Genomic DNA, 20,798 nt, shown 5'->3' on the forward strand with positions numbered 1-20,798 from the left:
ATGCCCATTTCTTACCATATGGAATGAATGGGATGATTGGCTGCTGGTACTTGAACCTGAAGGCTGGTTCTGTGAAGGGAAACAAAAGTGAAACCTAACACTTACACGTAATTTTCATTTATCATAGATACTACAACTAAGTCTGTTGCTGAGATTATGTACATGACCACATCCATATTATACAAGTCTATTAATTAACTCCATGATCAAGCAACACTGGATGAGGGAGAGAAGCAAACGTATGCTTTACACGATGATCTCCCACAAACAGTAGTCTCCCTATATACCTCCTTAAACAAACCAGAAAAACAGACAAATAAATGTGATATAGAGATGTCCATGACCTTGCATACCCAAGATTAGAAGCAAGCAATTTGCAAGAAGCAAAAATAGACATATATAAAAAAAATTAACAAAACACCTTCACAAACCTGCAAACCTACAAATAAAAACTAAGAAAAATATTCTAACAAAAACAACATAAAAAAACATACACACATTCAAAGAAAAGGTTTTCTTGCACCAGAAAACAAGAATCAATGAAAAAAAACTTTGATCACAAAATACTCATCTCAACCAATAATAATTAAAAAATACTGTACAAGGCAACAAACTTCATGCAAGTATAAGGTAAGCTTTTTGACAGGCTACATTCTATTCAAGAAGTCAGTCATATTATTACTTTCCTTTCTGACAGCCTATTTACACCATACAGGTGCCTTAGTTATCATCTCTGTACCTCACTTGGTTGGTGGGGACAGGGTATACGCAACAGCTGAAATTTCTTTGCTATAGTGAAGTATAAATTACAGATCACTTGCAATCCAGTTTGAGATACAATCTTTAGGGCAGCAGTCAGTAACAGAGATCATTATTATGTCTCTTTTCCAACCAAGTCTGTACCTCCTAAAGGGTTTAGATTACTGGAGTAGGTCATATGCGTTGTGAATGGATAATGCAAATTGTGTATTTAAGATGCAATAATATAGCTTTTTACAGGTACAACTATGTGATTTTTTTTTCATTCTGTAGACAGCATTACAGACATTTATGTGTGTCAAGTTTAGTCTGCAAGCACTGAAAAAGTAGAATTTAGATAATGTTCCTGACCCCTGTGTACTCTCTGACTGGCTTCTGTGTTGCTTCTGGATAAGTGGCAAAACGTAACTATATTATTGACTGTCCCCTAGCTTGCACCTGAAAGTCCTACCATAATGCTTGTTAGCATAATTTCTACTGCAGGCACAGCTGTATTATTGAGGAAGTGGACTACAACCAGAACTAGGGAACACTAAGAATTATTTTCAGGGTCAATGGTACCAGTTCAATGGCTCATCTCTTCATGTAAGTATTACACGCAGAGTGTCTGATTATACTGTTATCCCTCCTATTAACAGACAAAATAGCATGGCTGCAATGCTTCATCTTGTCAAAACATATTAAGAGAACATGCATTAGCATTATAACAAAATGTAATAAAATGCTTTGCTCTCTCTCTCTCAGATGCTATTTTAAGGCTTCACAAGTGCATTAAAATGAGTTGTTGGTTACATAATCGTAAACAGTTCCAGCTACTATTAAATAAAATATAACCTCTACCCCCAGATAAAATTACATCACTACCAAAGTTAGCCACTAGATAATGGTACTATCCAGAGAGAGAGTGTAGCGAGATATGAACAGTACAGTTATCCTTGCTGCATTATTGAAATGATGAGTTACAGTATGTCATGTAATTTCATTTCAGGGGGCAAAGACCCAAATCAGCTAAGAGAAGATTCTCTTCTGCCTTCACTTCTCTCTTCACTCAGGAAGACAGCCAGTCATCATAAACTGGAAGAGAATGCCATAAGACGTTCTTGGGACAAAGCCAACATGCAGGCTGCTGGACACAACATTCATCCACTACGAAGGGTAAGAGAAGTGTTTACTTAGTGTCCAGAATCACTAAAATTGTTTGTGCCTCTGATCAGTCATACTGTCTGTGCAGCAGGCTGGTATCGCATTAATTACTTTGCGTACCAGAATGAGCTTATTAAAAGGAAAGAAAAGCAGTTACAACTATAGTATACTGAGAACAAAAGAAATATATATATATATTCATGCTTCAATGTTCCAAAACTTTTGTAAGACACAAACAGAATTGTTTGGATTTGCTAATGGGGTAGAGCACTGATCCACATAGATCTGTTTCAGACAACCTAGAAGTTCTTTCTGGTTACGTGACTTGTTAAGTCTCACAGACTGGTAAAGGATGACTAAGGAAATCAAAGCTTCGACTGCAGTAAGTAGCTTATTAATGGCTCATAGCCTGAATCCTCTGCACTTATTGACAGACCAAATTCTCGAGAGGAATGACATATAAAATGATTTGAATGAGCAGCTGCAAGAAAAAAAATCTCTGCTCTCTTCCAGGTCTATTGTATACAAGAAATTGTATCTGCATGCAAGAAAACTTCGTAACTAGTAGTAAACTTGCAATGCAAGATAACATTTTCTTTACTGTGTGGAATTCAAAGAAGTGTGCTGTTTTGTAGTACAAACAACAACACACAGAGTATGATGAATGGTTTGCTGAAATATTATTTTGAATCCAGGAGAGCAGCAAAGTTTCACAAACACTAGACTGAACCCATACTGAACATTGCAGTGAGGCCAAGGAAATGTAAGAATGTGAGTGCAGGTGTTCAGTTATAGAGCAAAGCTCATGAACTATTTACATGTGAATGTGTGCTAATATGCATCTTGCAGACACATGCCATCCCGTGGCATGTAGAGGTGAGGCTGCCCCTGCAGTCAGAAGGCACAGTGGGAAACTTGACAATGAGCAGAAGCAGTTCGCAAGTGCCGGTCGGCCGACTCCTGAAATTTTCGTTTTCGAGTTTCAGACCCGAAGTCTTCAAAAAAGCTAAGTACCCCGTTGGGGAGCCTTTTTCTTGCTCTAAACCAATGTCAGTAAGAGTTAACAATTGTATTACCTGTGGAAAGCAAATACCTCATAATGATTTTCATTCGTACTGCATTCCTTGCTTAGGCCCAGACCACGACGTCCCTCGCTGTCGGTTCTGTGCCTTGTTCAATCCTCAAACTATTCGTCATCGGTTCATTTTTGCATCAAACTATTTCAGTACTCTGTTTAATTATCCAGAAGTGGCTTTGGTAAGCCATCCAACTACCGACATTCTGAGAAAATGTAAAGATAAAGACAGAGACAGACCGCATAGATCCAAAGCTACCGACAATGCTTCCATTAAGCTAGTCACCAGTTTGCCGGTACTCAGTGAGGTGCTTTAGCAGCCTCTGATACCCGCTACTTCAGATTCGCAGGCCTCTACTGAGACTCATTCAGAGTCCAGTATGCCACGAGATGCTTCTTCGAATATGGAACCTGTGGATGTCTCTACCTTGGATGGGTCCGGAGCCACTGTGCAGGCACCGGCTTCTGAGGGTGTATTCAGGCCTACTGACTTGCATTTCAAACCGATGCCATCTTCTTCTTGAAGGCCTAAAACTCGGCCCACGCCTAGAAATCTGACGTCCAAACCACATGGTCAGGCACATATGCCTAAAAAACAAATGATAAGAATGGCTGAAGACCTTATTACTTTAATTAGGGGAAGCAAGCCTTCTCCCTCGAAGAGACCTAGAACTGATTTTCCTTCTGATTCTTCTAATTAGGACTCTAAAATTTCTGTTTCTTCTGATGACCACGATTTGCCCTTATCTACCTATGAGGATTCTGATGCAGAGGACTTCATACCCTCTGCTTCCCCTCCAGAAGATTTTTCTTTTGGTGAAACTTTGCACAATCTTAGGGAGCATTTCCGCTGGGAAAGCCAGGATTACTCTGACTCCAAAAAGAGGCTTAGGAAATTCATACTCCTACCTCAACACAGGCCTTTAGCTATCCCTCCTATACTGGACATTGTAGATGATGCCTTCCTGGAATCTAGCCTGGCCCCAGACACTTTACCTCCAACTCCCAGGAAACCTGACAGGTATTACAGAGTACCTGACTCTCACAAGTTCCTCTTTAAGAATCCTACTGCGGACCCAGAGACCATTTCACAGGGACCTAAAGGCATTAAGGCTACTACTGCCAAAAACCCTACCCCCTCTGATAGAGATTCCAGGGCCCTGGACAGATGGGGTAAGAAGGTATACACCTCTGCTACTTTGGCCATTAGGGCCTTAAACTGCCAGTTTCATATGTTAAAGTATCAGCAGCATATTATTGGACTACTAAAACAGAAAATTATGTTGATTCCTGACTGTGCTGAAAATAAAGAATTACAGGATTTAATGCATTCTGCTGAACAAGTTGGTAAACATACTTTGCAATGTGGTTTTGACTCTTTAGAAGCATCTTGCAGGGCTGCTGTCACTGAGTCTGTTCTTAGAAGGCATGCTTGGCTTAAGGAGCAAAATTTGCCAGATCATGTTAAAGCTGAATTACTGGATGCTTCCTTAAACCAGGATTGCCTGTTTGGCAACAAAGCAGAAGAAGTACTTAAAAAGATGGAGGAAAAAGCTAAATCTATGCAAACTGCATATTTATCAAGTACAGGCTACCAGATTTAGCAGGCATTGGCCATCTAAGAACTGGTCCTTTCCTGTCTCTTCCAGGCCTTCTCAGTCCAAACCCAGGAACAGCAGACCACCTAGGCTACAGTCTCAAGGTACTCACAGGCCTAAGCAGTGGGGGGCTCCTACTTCCAAAGCTGGAAGTAGTAAGACACCCTCCTATGGTAAACTGTCACAGTGACTTAACCTTAAACCTTCCAAGCCCTGCTCAACTGCCTGCTCCCTTAGGGGGAAAGATCGCCCTGCATGCAAAAAACTGGGAACTCATTACCCAGGACAAATGGGTTTTAAATATAGGTTCCCAAGGATACAGATTCCACTTCCACACCTTACCAACCCCAAACGGTTGGCCAGACCTACCCCCAAACCAGTGGGCAGAGGCTCAACAGCAGGTTCTCTCTCTTCTAAGTATCAGGGCTATTCAACCTGTCCCAGCAGAGGAAAGGGGACAAGGTTTTTACTCAAGGCTTTTCCTGATACCCTGAAAAGACAACTCCTGGCATCCTATCCTGGACCTCTCTATCCTAAACACCTTTTTGGTAATCCCAAAATTCAAAATGCTAACTCTTCATCAGCTGCTTCCCATGCTAGGCAAAAATGCCTGGTTGGCAACACTGGACTTAAAGGAAGCTTACCTGCACATTTCAATAAGGGAATCTTGCAGAAAATACCTACACTTCAGAGCAGGCTACATGCACTATTGGTTCTCTGCACTGCCCTTTAGTTTATCTACTGCACCCAAGGTATTCACAAAGTGCCTAGCTCCAGTCATTGCATTCTGCAGGCAAAGAAATATTAAAATATACCCATACCTGGACGATTGTCTAATTCAGGCAGAAAGCCAGGACATGCTATTGAATCATCTGGCATTTGTAAATAAACTGCTAACCTCACTGGGGTACACCATAAATGAAAAGAAATCTCATCTAGTACCCTGCCAACAAATTGTATTCCTGGGAGCAAGCTTGAACACAACTTCCCAGATGGCCTACCCCACGCCAGAGAAACAAGTTTATTTGACAGCCTTCTTCAAACTACTGGCCACAAAGACCCAGCTATCTGCAAGGAAAATACTGCAAGCCCTGGGGTTCATGGCCTCTTGCATCCTACTAATTCCATATGCAAGACTGCATATGAGGAAACTAAAATGGTATCTAAAAAGCCTATGGTGTCACCATTCTCAGGACCTAGAATCAATGATTCCTCTATCATTCCCTGTATAAAGACAGAGTTCCTTTGGTGGGCAGAGGCCTGCTACCACAAAAAGGGACTGCCATTCACTCTACCCCCTGCCGCCCAAACCCTAACAACAGACACATCAGTCTATGCATGTGGGGCTCACTTGGCAGGGCAGTGCATTTAGAGCAAATGGAACCCGAGTCAAATGCACCTGCATATCAATCAAAAAAAATGTTAGCTGTGTAGAATTCTCTGACAGCCTTCAAGGACCACATTCTTCCAGGACAATTATTGATAAAGACAGACAAAACCACTGTTATGTGGTACATAAACAAGCAGGGGGAACCCACTTGTACCCTCTCTGCAGACTAGCCATGGCTCTGTGGAACACAGCCTTGAGCTACCAAGTGCACCTACAAGCTCAGTTCCTGCCAGGCAAGCTAAATTCACTGGCAGACAACCTAAGCAGAAATCTCATGGACCCACACGAGTGGAAACTGGAACCAGAGATATTCAACATTTTGAGAAATAAATGGGGGAGCCCAGAGATAGACCTGTTTGCCTCCCCTCAGAACTACCAATTGGACAAATTCTGCACAAGGACTCCACACAGACAAGCTTGGAAAGTGGATGCCCTGTCCTTCACCTGGGAAAGCCTCTCAGTTTATGCCTTTCCCCCTCTGCCTCTCCTCTCGAAAGTTCTGCTAAAGATCAAACAGGACAAAACTCATTGCACCAGACTGGCTTTGCCAACACTGGTACGCCCTCTTGCACAATATGCCACTGCTGGAACCATGGCACCTGCCTCAGACCCCTTCCCTGCTGTCCCAGCAGGAGGGCTAGATTCTGCACCCCTAGCTTCAACCCTGAACCTTGCAGCCTGGCTAATTACCTGAGCACTCCAATACCATTCCTCAGTAAGCAAGTGCTGGATGTCATTGTGGAGGCAAGGAGGCCTAGTACTAGAAAACCCTATGCTGAAAAGTGGAAAGGATACTGTTCCTGGAACCAGACTCAGGGGATGGGCACAACAGTGCCCAGCTTACCGCATATTATTCTGTACTTAACAGAGATGCTCCACTAGGGCCTTTCCTTCTCATCTATTAAAATTCATGCCTCAGCCATTTCAGCACATTATAATACTGAGCCACTCCTCTTCTGTCACCCCCTGCTGAAGCAATTCCTCAGAGGGGCCAAAAATTTAAAACCACCCAGGAGAGCCCCTACTCCAGCCTGGGACCTTAACTTTGTAATTGGAAAAGCTCACTCTACCTCATTTTGAGCCAGCTGCAACTGCAGAGTTTAAATTTCTTTCTTGGAAAACAGCCTTCCTTCTAGCTTTCACTTCAGCTAGAAGAGTGTCTGAATTACAGGCCCTCATGGTAGTGGAGCCCTTCATCATCTTCCATGCAGACGGGGTGTCCCTCAAGCACCAATCCTTCCTTTATTCCCAAGGTGGTATCCAGTGTGGTCCTTAATCAGTCCATTCATGTGCCAACTTTCTTTTCTAATCCACAAAACAAAGGAGAACGAATACTGCACTCTTTGGACGTGCACAGACAACCTAGATTTTATATGAACAGGACTAAGCATCTCAGGAAAACTGAACAGCTGCTAGTTGCCTTTGCTGCAGGGGCAGAGGGAAAGGCCATTTCAAAGCAAACCATTTCTAAGTGGATAGGCCATTGCATTCATTTCTGCTATAAGCACCATGGAAAGCCTACCCCACAGGGGATAAGATCACATTCCACCAGGGCTTCATCTACTTCAACAGCCTTTCTCAGAGGTGTCCCTACCAGGGACATCCTAGAAGCTGCTACCTGGAACTCTGTACATACCTTCACCAAGCATTACCACTTGCCTATTTTTCTAAATCCAGAGCTGGTTTTGCCACTGCAGTCTTGCAGGGCTTAATACCTGGCCCTAATGCTCTCTGACTGCCTCCTCCCTTCTTTGGCTTTGGGACTCTACCCAAATGTAATGACTGCAACAGTGAAACATGAAGAACATAGTACAGTTGTGTACACTTAGCATAAATGTAGATATACCCTGACTACCTGACATCATGGAAGAAGAGACAGCATCTGACACAGGACCCAAGACTTTGATATTCAGGCTGGCTGAGGGCTACCTGCAGGCAGATAAACCAAATGTAATGACTGCAATAGTGAATACACTCGAACATCTACATTTATGGTAAGTGTACACAACTGTACTTTTCTTAATTTAACTAAAGATCTAATCTAACACATAACAGTGAGACAAAAGGCAGTTTTACAGTTTTTGGTGAGTTCTCTTTTCATGGGTGTCCACTGACTGCACAGCACTGTAGCTGACTGTACTTCACAGAACTGCTCAGCATTTGACAAACTGTCTCAACTGTCTTATTTTAAAAAATAACAGTCAGCTGTTTGAAAAAGTTTTTTTTTGTCAGTCATCTGTTTAAATAATCACTTGGCAACCAGGATCATTCTAATGACATCACTCACTGTTCGGCTGATTCTCCACAGTACTTTAGAATGTCCCTCTCAAACATCCATAATTAGAAATGCATCAAAGCACTGACAGATTCTGTAAACATTCTGTATAAACAGGAAAATACTCAACATTTTAAAACTTATTCACATTTCACAATTAGACATGCTGGCATTCCATACAAGTCATTCCAGAATATACACAAATCTCCTGCCAGACATGCCAACACAGATGACAATGTTTTTACCCTCTTCACAGTATGTACTACTAATAAATTTCAAATCACAAACAAAGCAGCTCTAGGAGATGAAAGCAATATTTATTGAGGTGCTGAAATAAAACCAACTAGTGGCTCAGCTAGTATGTCTTTAAGGTTTAAAACTAGCTAGCCAGCTCGGGTGGTGTAAATGGATAAAGCCCCAAGTATGGTTCAAGTGATCCAAGTTCAATGGAGCTGGCTGGTAAGAATAGCAGTGAGCAGCTGCTACCAACTCACTCATGTTTGGAGAAATGGAGAAAGGGAGGCAGCTCTGGATTGCCATTTGGTTGATACCTAGAAGGAGTACTAAGTGTATACACCCACAGAGCATAAGTTTAAGAGTATGTGCTCCCAAAATGTACATGCACATAGTTAAGTCAGCATGAAGTGTTATGCTCCCTGTAGTTATAAGAAAGCAGTGGATCTCTCGGAGGTGACATGAGGAAGGGGGTGTTCCATTAGGGAAGGGGTAGGCCACTCTGCAAGAACTGCAAGCTAGCCTTCTGCCTACTACCTGACTCTAGCTGTTGGGGATGAATGGGAATTGTGCACAGGAATGCCTGTCTCTCACCCCTGTGGAATGAATGCGGTGATTGGCTGCTGATACATGAACCTTCAGGCTGGTTCTGTGGAGGGAAATGAAGGTGAAAATTCACATTTCCAAGTAATTTCCATTTATCCTAGGTGCTGCAGCTAAGTATGCTGCTGAGCTTATATAAGTGGCCACATACATATTATACAAGACTATTAATGATCTACACTCACGTAGTTGTACCCACATCTTGCTTCAATAGAATCCATAGCAGCAGCAGCAGCAGTGGCTATACAACAATCAAATACTGAAGGATGCTAACAGGTGGGCCACTGACAATGGCAAAACTCTGTAAACAGTGCTCTCCCACATCATGGCTTCTGTCCTGTGGGTGCAAGAAAGAATTGAATAAATGGAGCTGGTTAATGAATCTTATACCCGGTCATCCTGACGCTGGAGGGGGACAGTGTCCACTGGGGAGGGAGAACACTTCTGCTATTTGAGCCAGCTGATGGCCTCCAAAGCAGAAAATCCCAAAAAAGTTATTACTGCAACAACACAACACTATGAACATTGAATGTTCTGTCACTTCTCTTTTATCTGTGAAGTGCCTTAGGTTACGATATTCAGCATACTGTGTTATTAGTACTGCTATTTCATCTTTTAGCAGTTGTCTTGTGATGGGAGAGATTACCTGTATGTGCTTTGTCAATCAATTTTATGACATATAATTCGTCAAACTTTACTTTCATTTTATTACCTCATCTTACTGTATAATTTGTATTTGTTGTAGATTATACTTTCTTTTATCACTGTTAATTATATGCTGTTCTTCAAATGTCTACTTCTATTTTATTTCAGCTTTTCATACTTCTAATTAATGTGTACAATGCTTAGTTATAAACTTGTTAACAAAAGGTAATGATGATGCTGATGGTATATGGCCTTAAATTAGGGATTTAGAAATAAATCACAAAATACTTCTTCAAGATTTTTTTCCAACCTTTCCATCAATAAAAAGTGACATGTATTTTTCTTTTCTTTCCTGATAAATAAGATTTTTTTCCCAACCTTTCCATCAACAAAAAGTGACATGTATTTCTCTTTTCTTTCCTTATAAATAAGACTCCCATTAGGTCAATATTATAAATATTATATATAAAAAGTGTGTGTGTGTGTGTGTGTGTGTGTGTGTGTGTGTGTGTGTGTGTGTGTGTGTGTGTGGTGCATGGAATACTGCAATTATGCTCCAAATCTTGAGGAAAGGACAAGTTTATTTAATACATTTTTGAGATCTTTATCTTCCTGTCCTTTCTCTTTTTCTCTATCTTTATACACATATATGTATAGATAAGTAAATATAGATATATAGATGTGTATATATATATATATATATATATATATATATATATATATATATATATATATATATATAGATAGATAGATAGATATAGACAGATATGGTTACAGCTCAAAAGATTAAAAGCACATTTGTTTGAAAAGTTTTTAAGGGGTAAAAAACACTGGAAGCACCAAATATCAAAAGCACATTTGACCAAATGCTCAAATGACTGCTGATTTTTATAGTGTTTCTAAAGTAGGAGTGTACAGGAAAATGAATGTTGGACTGAAAAGTTTATAGCGGTTGATGTATATGTGTGACTGTTCCTGGGTTAGGGTTAGGTTAGGGGATAGACTTATTGTTTTGCATGTGTTGCGGGTGTGCATTTGTGCTGTGGGTGATCAGTGTCCATTTATCTTGTGTAGAAGTTCTGTTAGAAAAAGAGTTTTTAGTACATAACGTACAGAGTTAGGGGCAAGGATAGGTTTACTGTTAGGGTTAGCACATATGAGTAAGCTAGGCAGGTCGGCTAAACCTACCCCTGCCCCTAACCACAACTCTGCATATTACATTACTAAAAAGCCTTTCCCTAACAGTACCACTATCAAGACGCCACTTGATCTCAATTTTGTAGTTGGGGTGTTGGATGTAATATAATTTGTAGATGGATAGAATGTTTAGATATTTTGTGATTCAATATTCTGAGTTTTCAGTGTTTTGTGATTTCATTTTTTTTTAGATTTTCGAGGTTTCATATTTTGAGTTTAGATGTTTCATTTAGTAATGTAACTTTCTCATTTGTCCCTTTATCCCTCCATAGTTACTATTAGTACACTCTATATGATCTCCTTTGCAAGCAGGAATAATACTTAATGTTACATGTTACTCTCATCTGATATCAAGGTGGAAGGCATGATATGTAGGTGCTATTTGAGCATCATATACAGCTGATTCAGATTTTCCTTATATGTCTTATCCTTTGTCTGACTGGTCTTGTATAGCACACATAATGACAGCCTTTTCTGGTGCACTACAAACAGAACTCTTAACGGTACCTTTTTTGCAGGTACATAACTATTTTCAGGCTTTATGTAACTACTTTTGGAATGATGTCCCTATTTTCAAGCTGGAATGTACTGCTTCATATTAGTTTCTGAAACCATCCTCCACTCTTCTTCGTACATGATTTCAGATCAATGTAATACACAGGAAACTAGACTACAAAACCATAATACAGGTGGCACTCATAATTTAAAGAAAGAGGACACACATTTTACATTTCCCAAATAAATGACTGCTTGATGCAAATTTTTTTTTTTTTTTTTGCAAATCAGTTGTTAAAGTCTACAGATTTTACACTGTCTTTAATAATATGCATATATTTCTGCATAATTTTCATCACTTCATTTTTTAAACTTGGATTTCTGAATAGTATCCCATAATCCTGTTGGACATGGGAAGAGTACTGTGCTATTCAAATTTTATGCTAATTTACTACCCAGATTTTTGATTGAATCCATTTATTTTTCAAGAGCTGTTGCATCTATTTTCAGTATCTGGAGGCTGACAGGTACATACACAACACTTTGTCATCAAAGTGTGCCATCACCATGTAGGCTGTTATTAGATGCATTCATTGTGAGCAGTAAAGGCATAGACATAGACACATAAAATGCATGTTGCTTTTCTGGTCTAACAGATTAGTTAATAATAGTGTAAATGCAGAGCACAATGAAACAACTCAGAGTATTATTTTTTGTTCTGATGTAGCATAATTTTGGTTTAGGTTGAAAATCATCCATGGGGAAGAATGCGCGACCTAGTAAAGAAGACAAAGTTCAAGAATCAAAACAAACTGGGTTTATCATCTAGTGCTTTGAAAAGGTCGTGCCCACAGCTGTACAGGTAAGCGAGTCAAGTTTCTGCCTCATTGCTTTAGTTATTTCATCTAGGAGGATTTGCACTTGTAATCACTTATTTTTAGCTAGAGACACTATTGGCAAACAACATTAAAGTGGCAAGCACAATCCAGGTAATTATCACATAATACCATTGGCTACAAAGGTTTTTACAACCCTACCATTAAAATCAGTTTTGGATTTCTTGATACCTGACTTAAGAACAGGACATGCATAAGGATATAATTCCATACCTCTCAACTGTACAGATTTTTGCAGAATGTTCAGATTTTTGCCTCATATTTGTGGTCTGTTCCTCATAAAATTTGCAGTTTTCTAGCAAATCACTGGGAGGATCTGAGAACTGAAGTCACTAAATAATGGCATACATTTGATTTTCAGACTTCAAATCCTTCAGAAAATATATGTTAACACAAACCCTATTACTGTAGCAATTTTCAAAGTTTATAAGAACAATATTTAAAATATGTCCCTATTTTTTTTCTAGCATTAGGAGGTTGAGAGGTACGAATTCTTCCCATTTCAGTAAAGCCATTTTGTCACATAATGAAGAGAAATATACTTTTATTTAGTGACTATCTGAAAAAGCCCAAGGCATTGAAGAGTTAAATTATGACAAGAAACTTTAAAAAAATATTAATTTGTTCAGTTTAATCGTATCTTTTGAAATTTCATGCACAGGTGTAAATATCTGATTTGCTTATTTGTACTTCAACTAGGTAATGCAAATTGTTTATTTTTATTTTATTTTACATTTGTTTACCGGGGTAGAACAGTGATCACAACTGATCATTTGCATATAGAGAGGTGAATAAATTTTCAAAAGTGCAATAAAAAAAAAACTTTTGCCGTATGTAGTTGTAGGAATAAGTACAAATATTCTTACAAACTAATGGTGAAAGAGTTGGTGTGTACAACTGATAATAAAACATAAACTTTTCAGAAGATAAAATTCAAAGAGGTTATAAACAAAGAAAGCATGTGGTACAGAGATGAAAGCTGAGGCAGATAGAGATAAGATAATATGACAGACAGAAAAGCGTCTGCATTCAACTTTGTTTTAGAGGATTTTATTTGAGTTGTGCTCTGGTGGTGAAGGAGAAGTGCCCAGTTGGAATATTGAGTAGGGACTGTCTGAATATTGGGACAAGAGTAGACAATGAATGGTCTGTACAGTGTAGTCTGGTATGTGAGGCTGCCTGGGGAAGTTCCTGAGGTTATGGGTGATTTTTTGTGTGGAATTTGGCTACAGGAAACAGGTTGTAATAGTCTGAATAGAAAATAGGTTGGCAAGGATGGTGCAAAGAGGGGAACCTGTAGGGATTTTTACAAGAAAGGGTACTATATCTTTTGCTGAAAGTTTTTTTTTTTTAAGTAGAATGGTGAAATGAATAATGGGGAGACAGGAAATATGAATGGTGATCTTGACTAGGACCTTCCTGGTTTTTGCTGGGCTGAGTTTCCTTTCAGTGTGACTGTGTTGACACCATGGAACTGATATCAGATCTCCACCGTGTGAGTTACAAACTGGATCCTGGACCAACCAGGTCGGTACTACCTTATCTGAATATTTTGGGCCCAGTATTTCTCCAGATTGTCCTTGAGTCAATGATGATGAGCATTTTTCTATCTGCTTTATAAGAGACTTTAGTTGTACCTATCGCCAAGAAATTACAGTTGGCTTCATATGATCTGAAGAATTACCACTCAGTCTCTAGACAAGGTTTTTGAGAAACTGGCTTATGATCAGTTTGAGTCACATTTATCTTCCCATGACCTCTTTTATCCTTGCCATTCTGGGTCCAGGAACAGGTCCTGTACTGAGACAGCCCTCAAAGGTTGGAAATTACTTTTTAGTTGCAGCAGATCATTTGTTTTATTCTGCTGTAGCCCTCCATGATCTCTGGTCAGTATGCATATCATGGTACATGGGATCCTCTTGGAGTGCTTACAGGTCTACTGTGGCCCTCTGTCAATCTCAAGTGATTTGACTCTTACCACTCAACATACCTTAAGGGTTGTCTCCTGGTTATATTTTTTTTTCATTCACTCTTTGACTTGCAAGGTACAACATGACCCATTCTGGTCCCATTATTCTTCACAGTATGCATGTTTCTCCAAGACGAAGTTATCAAAATGAAGGGCATTTGCTATCACTGCTGTTATGATGGCGCACAACCCTCTTCTTTCATCAGAACTGTATGTTACCGCTTGAAACTTTAAAAGGCTGCTTAAAGTTCAACCAGTTGAGGCTTTACCTGACTGATGCTGAGGCTCTGACTGTGAATATAGCTATCAGCTATGAAATTTCTAGAATATCTTCCTGATCATATTCCCTTCGATGAATTATATGATAATGGAAAAGTGCTTAGAGTTTGTGAATAAGGTACGTGACTTTCATGGCAGCCAAGTGGTGGGGAGGGAAAAAGCTCTTACTCCTCCCAAAAACAATGTTCATTTAGCGATACTGGTCCTTTCCAAGGAAGTATAAACAGTTATATGTCAGATTAGAAAACAACACCACTCCATGCAGTAAATTAGCCAGGAGTATTGTCTGGACTATATTTTTTCTAGCTAAAATGGTAAGTAAGTGTTTTATTAAATATGTGACACAAAGTTTTCTATTGAACCTTTTTGCTGACAGATTCCACATGTTCAAAAAAAGTTAAGTTACAATCATTAATAATCTCAAGGCATTTTCACTTGAATATAATCTCAAATGATCCATCTGCACTAATAATGCATGAGAGTTAGCCAGGGTGCTAGAATTCACCTGCCATTTTACAAGGTACATAATATTTGTTTTATTGACATTTAATATTCGCACTGGAAGATCATAGTAAAGCTGAATTAAGAGCACACAGAACTAGTACTACATGTCCTAAATACTCATGCATTCAGCTTGTAATAAAGGAGAGGAGCAGAAGGCCAAAGATGAAGCCCTTTGGAACTCCTAAGAAAACATTACAGGAACTATCATTGTTTAGGTTTCAAAGGATTCTGCCTGGAGAAATTTGGTGCTGTACCTGGATAACATGCTCTCATGCTCTCGGATGAGCACCAGGTGATAGCAGTGGTAAAACCTTTCCTTCACCACATATAAAAAATAACTCAGGGTAAGCACTTAATTCCACCTCAAGACTCTGCTAGTCATACATGCAATGGTGCTATAAAATACAGACTAATACAGTACCCTCTTTCACAGGCTTCCTGATGGTGACCATAGATGCCTTTAATGGGTGCAGAATTCTGTGGTCAAGCTGTAGACTGATATACCTTGGCATGCTAATATTTGTCCCATGCTTTATAGTTTAAACAGGCTGCCAGTGATGTTTGAAGTCATATTTGGGGTTCTGCTGCCCAGTTTACTCAGGTCTCTCAGTTAGTGAAGAAGTAGCTCCCTCAGTGGACATAGAAACATAGATGTTCTTTTGCATACTTTATACCAGTTTTGTGGAACTCACTACCTCACCGGTTATGGATATTTCCTATGGCAGTTCTTTCAGGTGGTCCCTCAAAAAAACTACCACCCATCCTCTGATTCTGCTACTTGTAAGCTGTTTTGAAGTTTTGACATGTAAGGCATTTATTTAATTTTAAAACTGTAGAATATTTATTCATAAACTATCATTTTAAAAGTGAAGGTAAAATAGAAAATATTCTTTGGTATCCATTTGAAAGTGTGAGAACTAAATTGCAATCCTCACATTAGGGCATTAGCTATCAATTCTGTTATGGTGACATATGGCATTGCCTCTCTTTCTCTCAGAACTGTATGTTCGCTCTTGAAACTTTAAAAGGCTGCTTAAAGTTCAGTGAATTTGGTTTATCAATGTCCAAGATCATATTATTTCGAAAATTCTGCACACTCCCTGACCTCATGGTTAGTATATATAAGTTGCAGGGATACAGGGATTATAGACCCCATGTCAGAATGTACTGGAGAATAAAGCCTTGGCAGGTAGGAGTGAGAGTTGGCATATAACTTAGATAAGAGTTATAGGTTTGAATCTATATGTGTGTGGGTTTGGCATAAAGGTTAAGGTCTTCTCTTCAAAAACACAAGGTACAGTGTTTGATTCTGACCTTGGGTTATTGCCTAGGCTTAAAATGGCCCTTCAAGACAGTTAGCCTATTACTCATTTAAAGTTTGGGTGTTGGTATAATGGTGAGTGTGTTTACCTCACAGACACAAGGTACAGGGTTTGATTCTCACCTTTAGAAGGAAAATTGGCTAGGCTTAAAATGTCCCATAAGGACAGCTAGCCTAGTATTTACCTGTGAAAACATACTATGTAGCTAATAACTAAACCTTCTATTTAAGGGGTAAAATAAAACATTTCAAGGTTTTACTGGAAAAGCTCACACAGACTCTGCCACAGCTTGCTGTGAGGGAAAGGTTAGCTTGCTTTTGCTTTCTTGTATTTTGTATTACTTTATTGCCTTCTATTTTGTATATTGTGATTTGTTTTCTTTACACTGTGTTTTCCTTGTATTCTGCTTTTAATTGCATATTTAAACTGGAAAGGAGACATGAGCTGTGTCTCTTGAGAGTCATGCGAAAATTAGAGCAGGTCAATTAAGGTTTATTATCTGTGAACTGATGGCAGGCATAGGAACTAAACTTTTTATTTAAGAAGTAAAACAAAACATTTCAAGGCTTTACTGAAAAGCTCACCCAGACTCTACCACAACTTGCTGTGAGGGAAAGGTTAGTTTGTTTTTACTTTCTTGTATTTTGCATTACTTTTTTACTTCTGTTATTTTGTATATTGTCTTTTGTTTTCTTTATACTGTGTTTTACTTGTATTTTGATTTTAATTGCATATTTAAACTAGGAAAGAGATCACAGCTGTGTCTCTTGTGAGTCACACAGAAATTAAGTATTCCCACCCTCTCACCACAGTGCTGTTGTGTTTTTAAACAAAATTGTCTTTCTAGTTGCCTGCCCATTATGTTAATTTAACCACTTATCTCCTTCCCTCTTCCCTTTCATTGGCTATTGTGAGTAAGCACAAAATTATCATTTTGTAAAATCACTCTCATTCAACTGTTTAAATTTGTTGGCCATCCCACTGTATTCCATAGACCCAGAATACAAAGTGCCCACCCCTTCCAATCTAGCTTGCTCTTTTAAAATTAGTGGCTTTCCACTTAGATAGCTAAAGCCTAACATATCCCGTTTCATATTTAACTGCTTAGTGAACACTGCAGCTCTTAGGATATTAACCCATTTTCCCTCTTACCTTTAAAATGTGCAACATCTGCTCTAAGGCCACCAATTATTGGAGAGTCCACATTCTGCCTCTCAATATTCATCTTGGGATTAGTGCTTCTGTTTTGCTCCTGGTGAAAGAAGGCTCACAGCAACATTATTTCCTGGAGACTGCAGATCACCAGAAAGCCTAATAACTGCTTCATATGTACCAGTTTGGAATTTGTGATTATATTTTGCTCCTAGTGAGACAGGGAGCAGAGGGCATTGATTCCTGATTGTTTCTGGTTAAGCAGTGAGTGTCTGTGCTTGATGTTCCTAATTGGTCTGGTTGCTATTCAAGCCATCTACCAGAAAAGGCTACAACAAACCTACAGACCCTTGCATCATCTGGGACAAGCCTCTGGCTCACCAAACAGGCTGTGGCCTGCTCCTTATCTTGGGACTGGTTAGCTAATGTTTTGCGTCTCAAGAGATAAGAAGCAAGGGAGCATTGTATCCCAGCAGAGCTGTGGCTTATGATCAGTTTGAGTCAAGCATTTATCTTCCCATGACCTCTTTATCCTTAAAGCATTCTTAAGTCCAGGAACAGTCCTGTACCGGTGACAGCCCTCAAAGGTTGGAAATTACTTTTAGTTGCAGCAGATCATTTGTTTTATTTCTGCTGTAGCCCTCCATGACTTCTGGTCAGTATGCATATCAAGTGGTACATGGGATCCTCTTTGAAGTGCCAGTAAGTTCACAAACCTGGCGATTTGATTCCACCACCAACATACCTAAGGGTTGTCTCCGGTTTCATTTTTTCATTCACTCTTTGACTTGCAAGGTACAACATGACCTTCGGTCCCATTATTCTTCACAGTATGCATGTTTCTCCAAGACAAAGTTATCAAAATGAAGGGCATTTGCTATCACTGCTGTTATGATGGCTTAATAACCATACCTCTTCTTCATCAGAACTGTATGTTACCGCTGAAATTCCTTAAAAGCGTTTAAAGCTCCCAAACAAGTTTAGGCTTTACCTGACTGATGCTGAGGCTCTGACTGTGAATAGTAGCTATCAGCTATGAAAATTTTCTAGAATATCTTCCCTGATCCATATTCCCTCTCATGAATTATATGATAATAATGTGAGAAGTGCTTAGGAGTGGTTGTAGAATAAGGTACGTGACTTTCATGGCAGCCAAGTGGTGGGGAGGGAAAAAGCTCTTACTCCTCCCAAAAACAATGTTCATTTAGTGATACTGGTCCTTCTGCTGAAGTATAAAACGAAGTTATATGTCAGATTAGAAAACTCACACTTTTCACTCCATGCAGTAAATTAGAAGCCAGAGTGATTGTCCTGGACTATATTTTTTCTAGCTAAAATGGTAAGTAAGTGTTTTACTAAATATGTGACACAAAGTTTTCTATTGAACCTTTTTGCTGACAGATTCCACATGTTCAAAAAAAGTTAAGTTACAATCATTAATAATCTCAAGGTATTTTCACTTGACTATAATCTCAAATGATCCATCTGCACTAATAATGCATGAGAGTTAGCAAGGGTGCTAGAATTCACCTGCCATTTTACAAGGTACATAATATTTGTTTTATTGACATTTAATATTCACACTGGAAGATCATAGTAAAGCTGAATTAAGAGCACACAGAACTAGTACTACATGTCCTAAATACTCATGCATTCAGCTTGTAATAAAGGAGAGGAGCAGAAGGCCAAAGATGAAGCCCTTTGGAACTCCTAAGAAAACAGTACAGGAACTATCATTGTTTAGGTTTCAAAGGATTCTGCCTGGAGAAATTTGGTGTTGTACCTGGATAACATGCTCTCATGCTCTCGGATGAGCATCAGGTGACAGCAGTGGTAAAACCTTTCCTTCACCACATAGAAAAAATAACTCAGGGTAAGCACTTAATTCCACCTCAAGACTCTGCTAGTCATACATGCAATGGTGCTATAAAATACGGACTAATACAGTACCCTCTTTCACAGGCTTCCTGATGGTGACCATAGATGCCTTTAATGGGTGCAGAATTCTGTGGTCAAGCTGTAGACTGATATACCTTGGCATGCTAATATTTGTCCCATGCTTTATAGTTTAAACAGGCTGCCAGTGATGTTTGAAGTCATATTTGGGGTTCTGCTGCCCAGTTTACTCAGTTCTCTCAGTTAGTGAAGAAGTAGCTCCCTCAGTGGACATAGAAACATCTTCTGGATGTTCTTTTGCATACTTTATACCAGTTTTGTAGAACTCACTACCTCACCGGTTATGGATATTTCCTATGGCAGTTATTTCAGGTGGTCCCTCAAAAAAACTACCACCCATCCTCTGATTCTGCTACTTGTAAGCTGTTTTGAAGTTTTGACATGTAAGGCATTTATTTAATTTTAAAACTGTAGAATATTTATTCATAAACTATCATTTTAAAAGTGAAGGTAAAATAGAAAATATTCTTTGGTATCCATTTGAAAGTGTGAGAACTAAATTGCAATCCTCACATTAGGGCATTAGCTATCAATTCTGTTATGGTGACATATGGCATTGCCTCTCTTTCTCTCAGAACTGTATGTTCACTCTTGAAACTTTAAAAGGCTGCTTAAAGTTCAGTGAATTTGGTTTATCAATGTCCAAGATCATATTATTTCAGAAAATTCTGCACACTCCCTGACCTCATGGTTAGTATATATAAGTTGCAGGGATACAGGGATTATAGACCCCATGTCAGAATGTACTGGAGGATAAAGCCTTGGCAGGTAGGAGTGAGAGTTGGCATATAACTTAGATAAGAGTTATAGGTTTGAATCTATATGTGTGTGGGTTTGGCATAAAGGTTAAGGTCTTCTCTTCAAAAACACAAGGTACAGTGTTTGATTCTGACCTTGGGTTATTGCCTAGGCTTAAAATGGCCCTTCAAGACAGTTAGCCTATTACTCATTTAAAGTTTGGGTGTTGGTATAATGGTGAGTGTGTTTACCTCACAAACACAAGGTACAGGGTTTGATTCTCACCTTTTGAAGGAAAATTGGCTGGGCTTAAAATTTCCCAGAAGAGCAGCTAGCCTAGTACTTACCTGTGAAAACATACTATGTAGCTAATAACTAAACCTTCTAATTAAGGGGTAAAATAAAACATTTCAAGGTTTTACTGGAAAAGCTCACACAGACTCTGCCACAGCTTGCTGTGAGGGAAAGGTTAGCTTGCTTTTGCTTTCTTGTATTTTGTATTACTTTATTGCCTTCTATTTTGTATATTGTGATTTGTTTTCTTTACACTGTGTTTTCCTTGTATTCT

At 39.2% G+C, this 20,798-nt stretch overlaps 1 protein-coding gene across 3 annotated transcripts in view; it reads left to right on the plus strand.

Moving 5' to 3' along the window:
* Positions 1-20,798, plus strand: part of LOC122789008 — a 489,467-nt gene that overhangs the window by 436,057 nt on the left and 32,612 nt on the right. For all 3 annotated transcript variants that reach the window (XM_044056155.1, XM_044056154.1, XM_044056153.1), the window contains exons 5-6: positions 1,748-1,914; positions 12,158-12,276. In XM_044056155.1, coding sequence (XP_043912090.1) covers positions 1,748-1,914; positions 12,158-12,276 — 286 coding nt within the window. The remainder of the gene's footprint in view (positions 1-1,747; positions 1,915-12,157; positions 12,277-20,798) is intronic.

Source organism: Protopterus annectens, chromosome 14.part0, assembly GCF_019279795.1.
Source record: "Protopterus annectens isolate FY-2018-M chromosome 14.part0, PAN1.0, whole genome shotgun sequence".
In the NCBI taxonomy this organism is placed as follows: Eukaryota; Metazoa; Chordata; order Ceratodontiformes; family Protopteridae; genus Protopterus; species Protopterus annectens.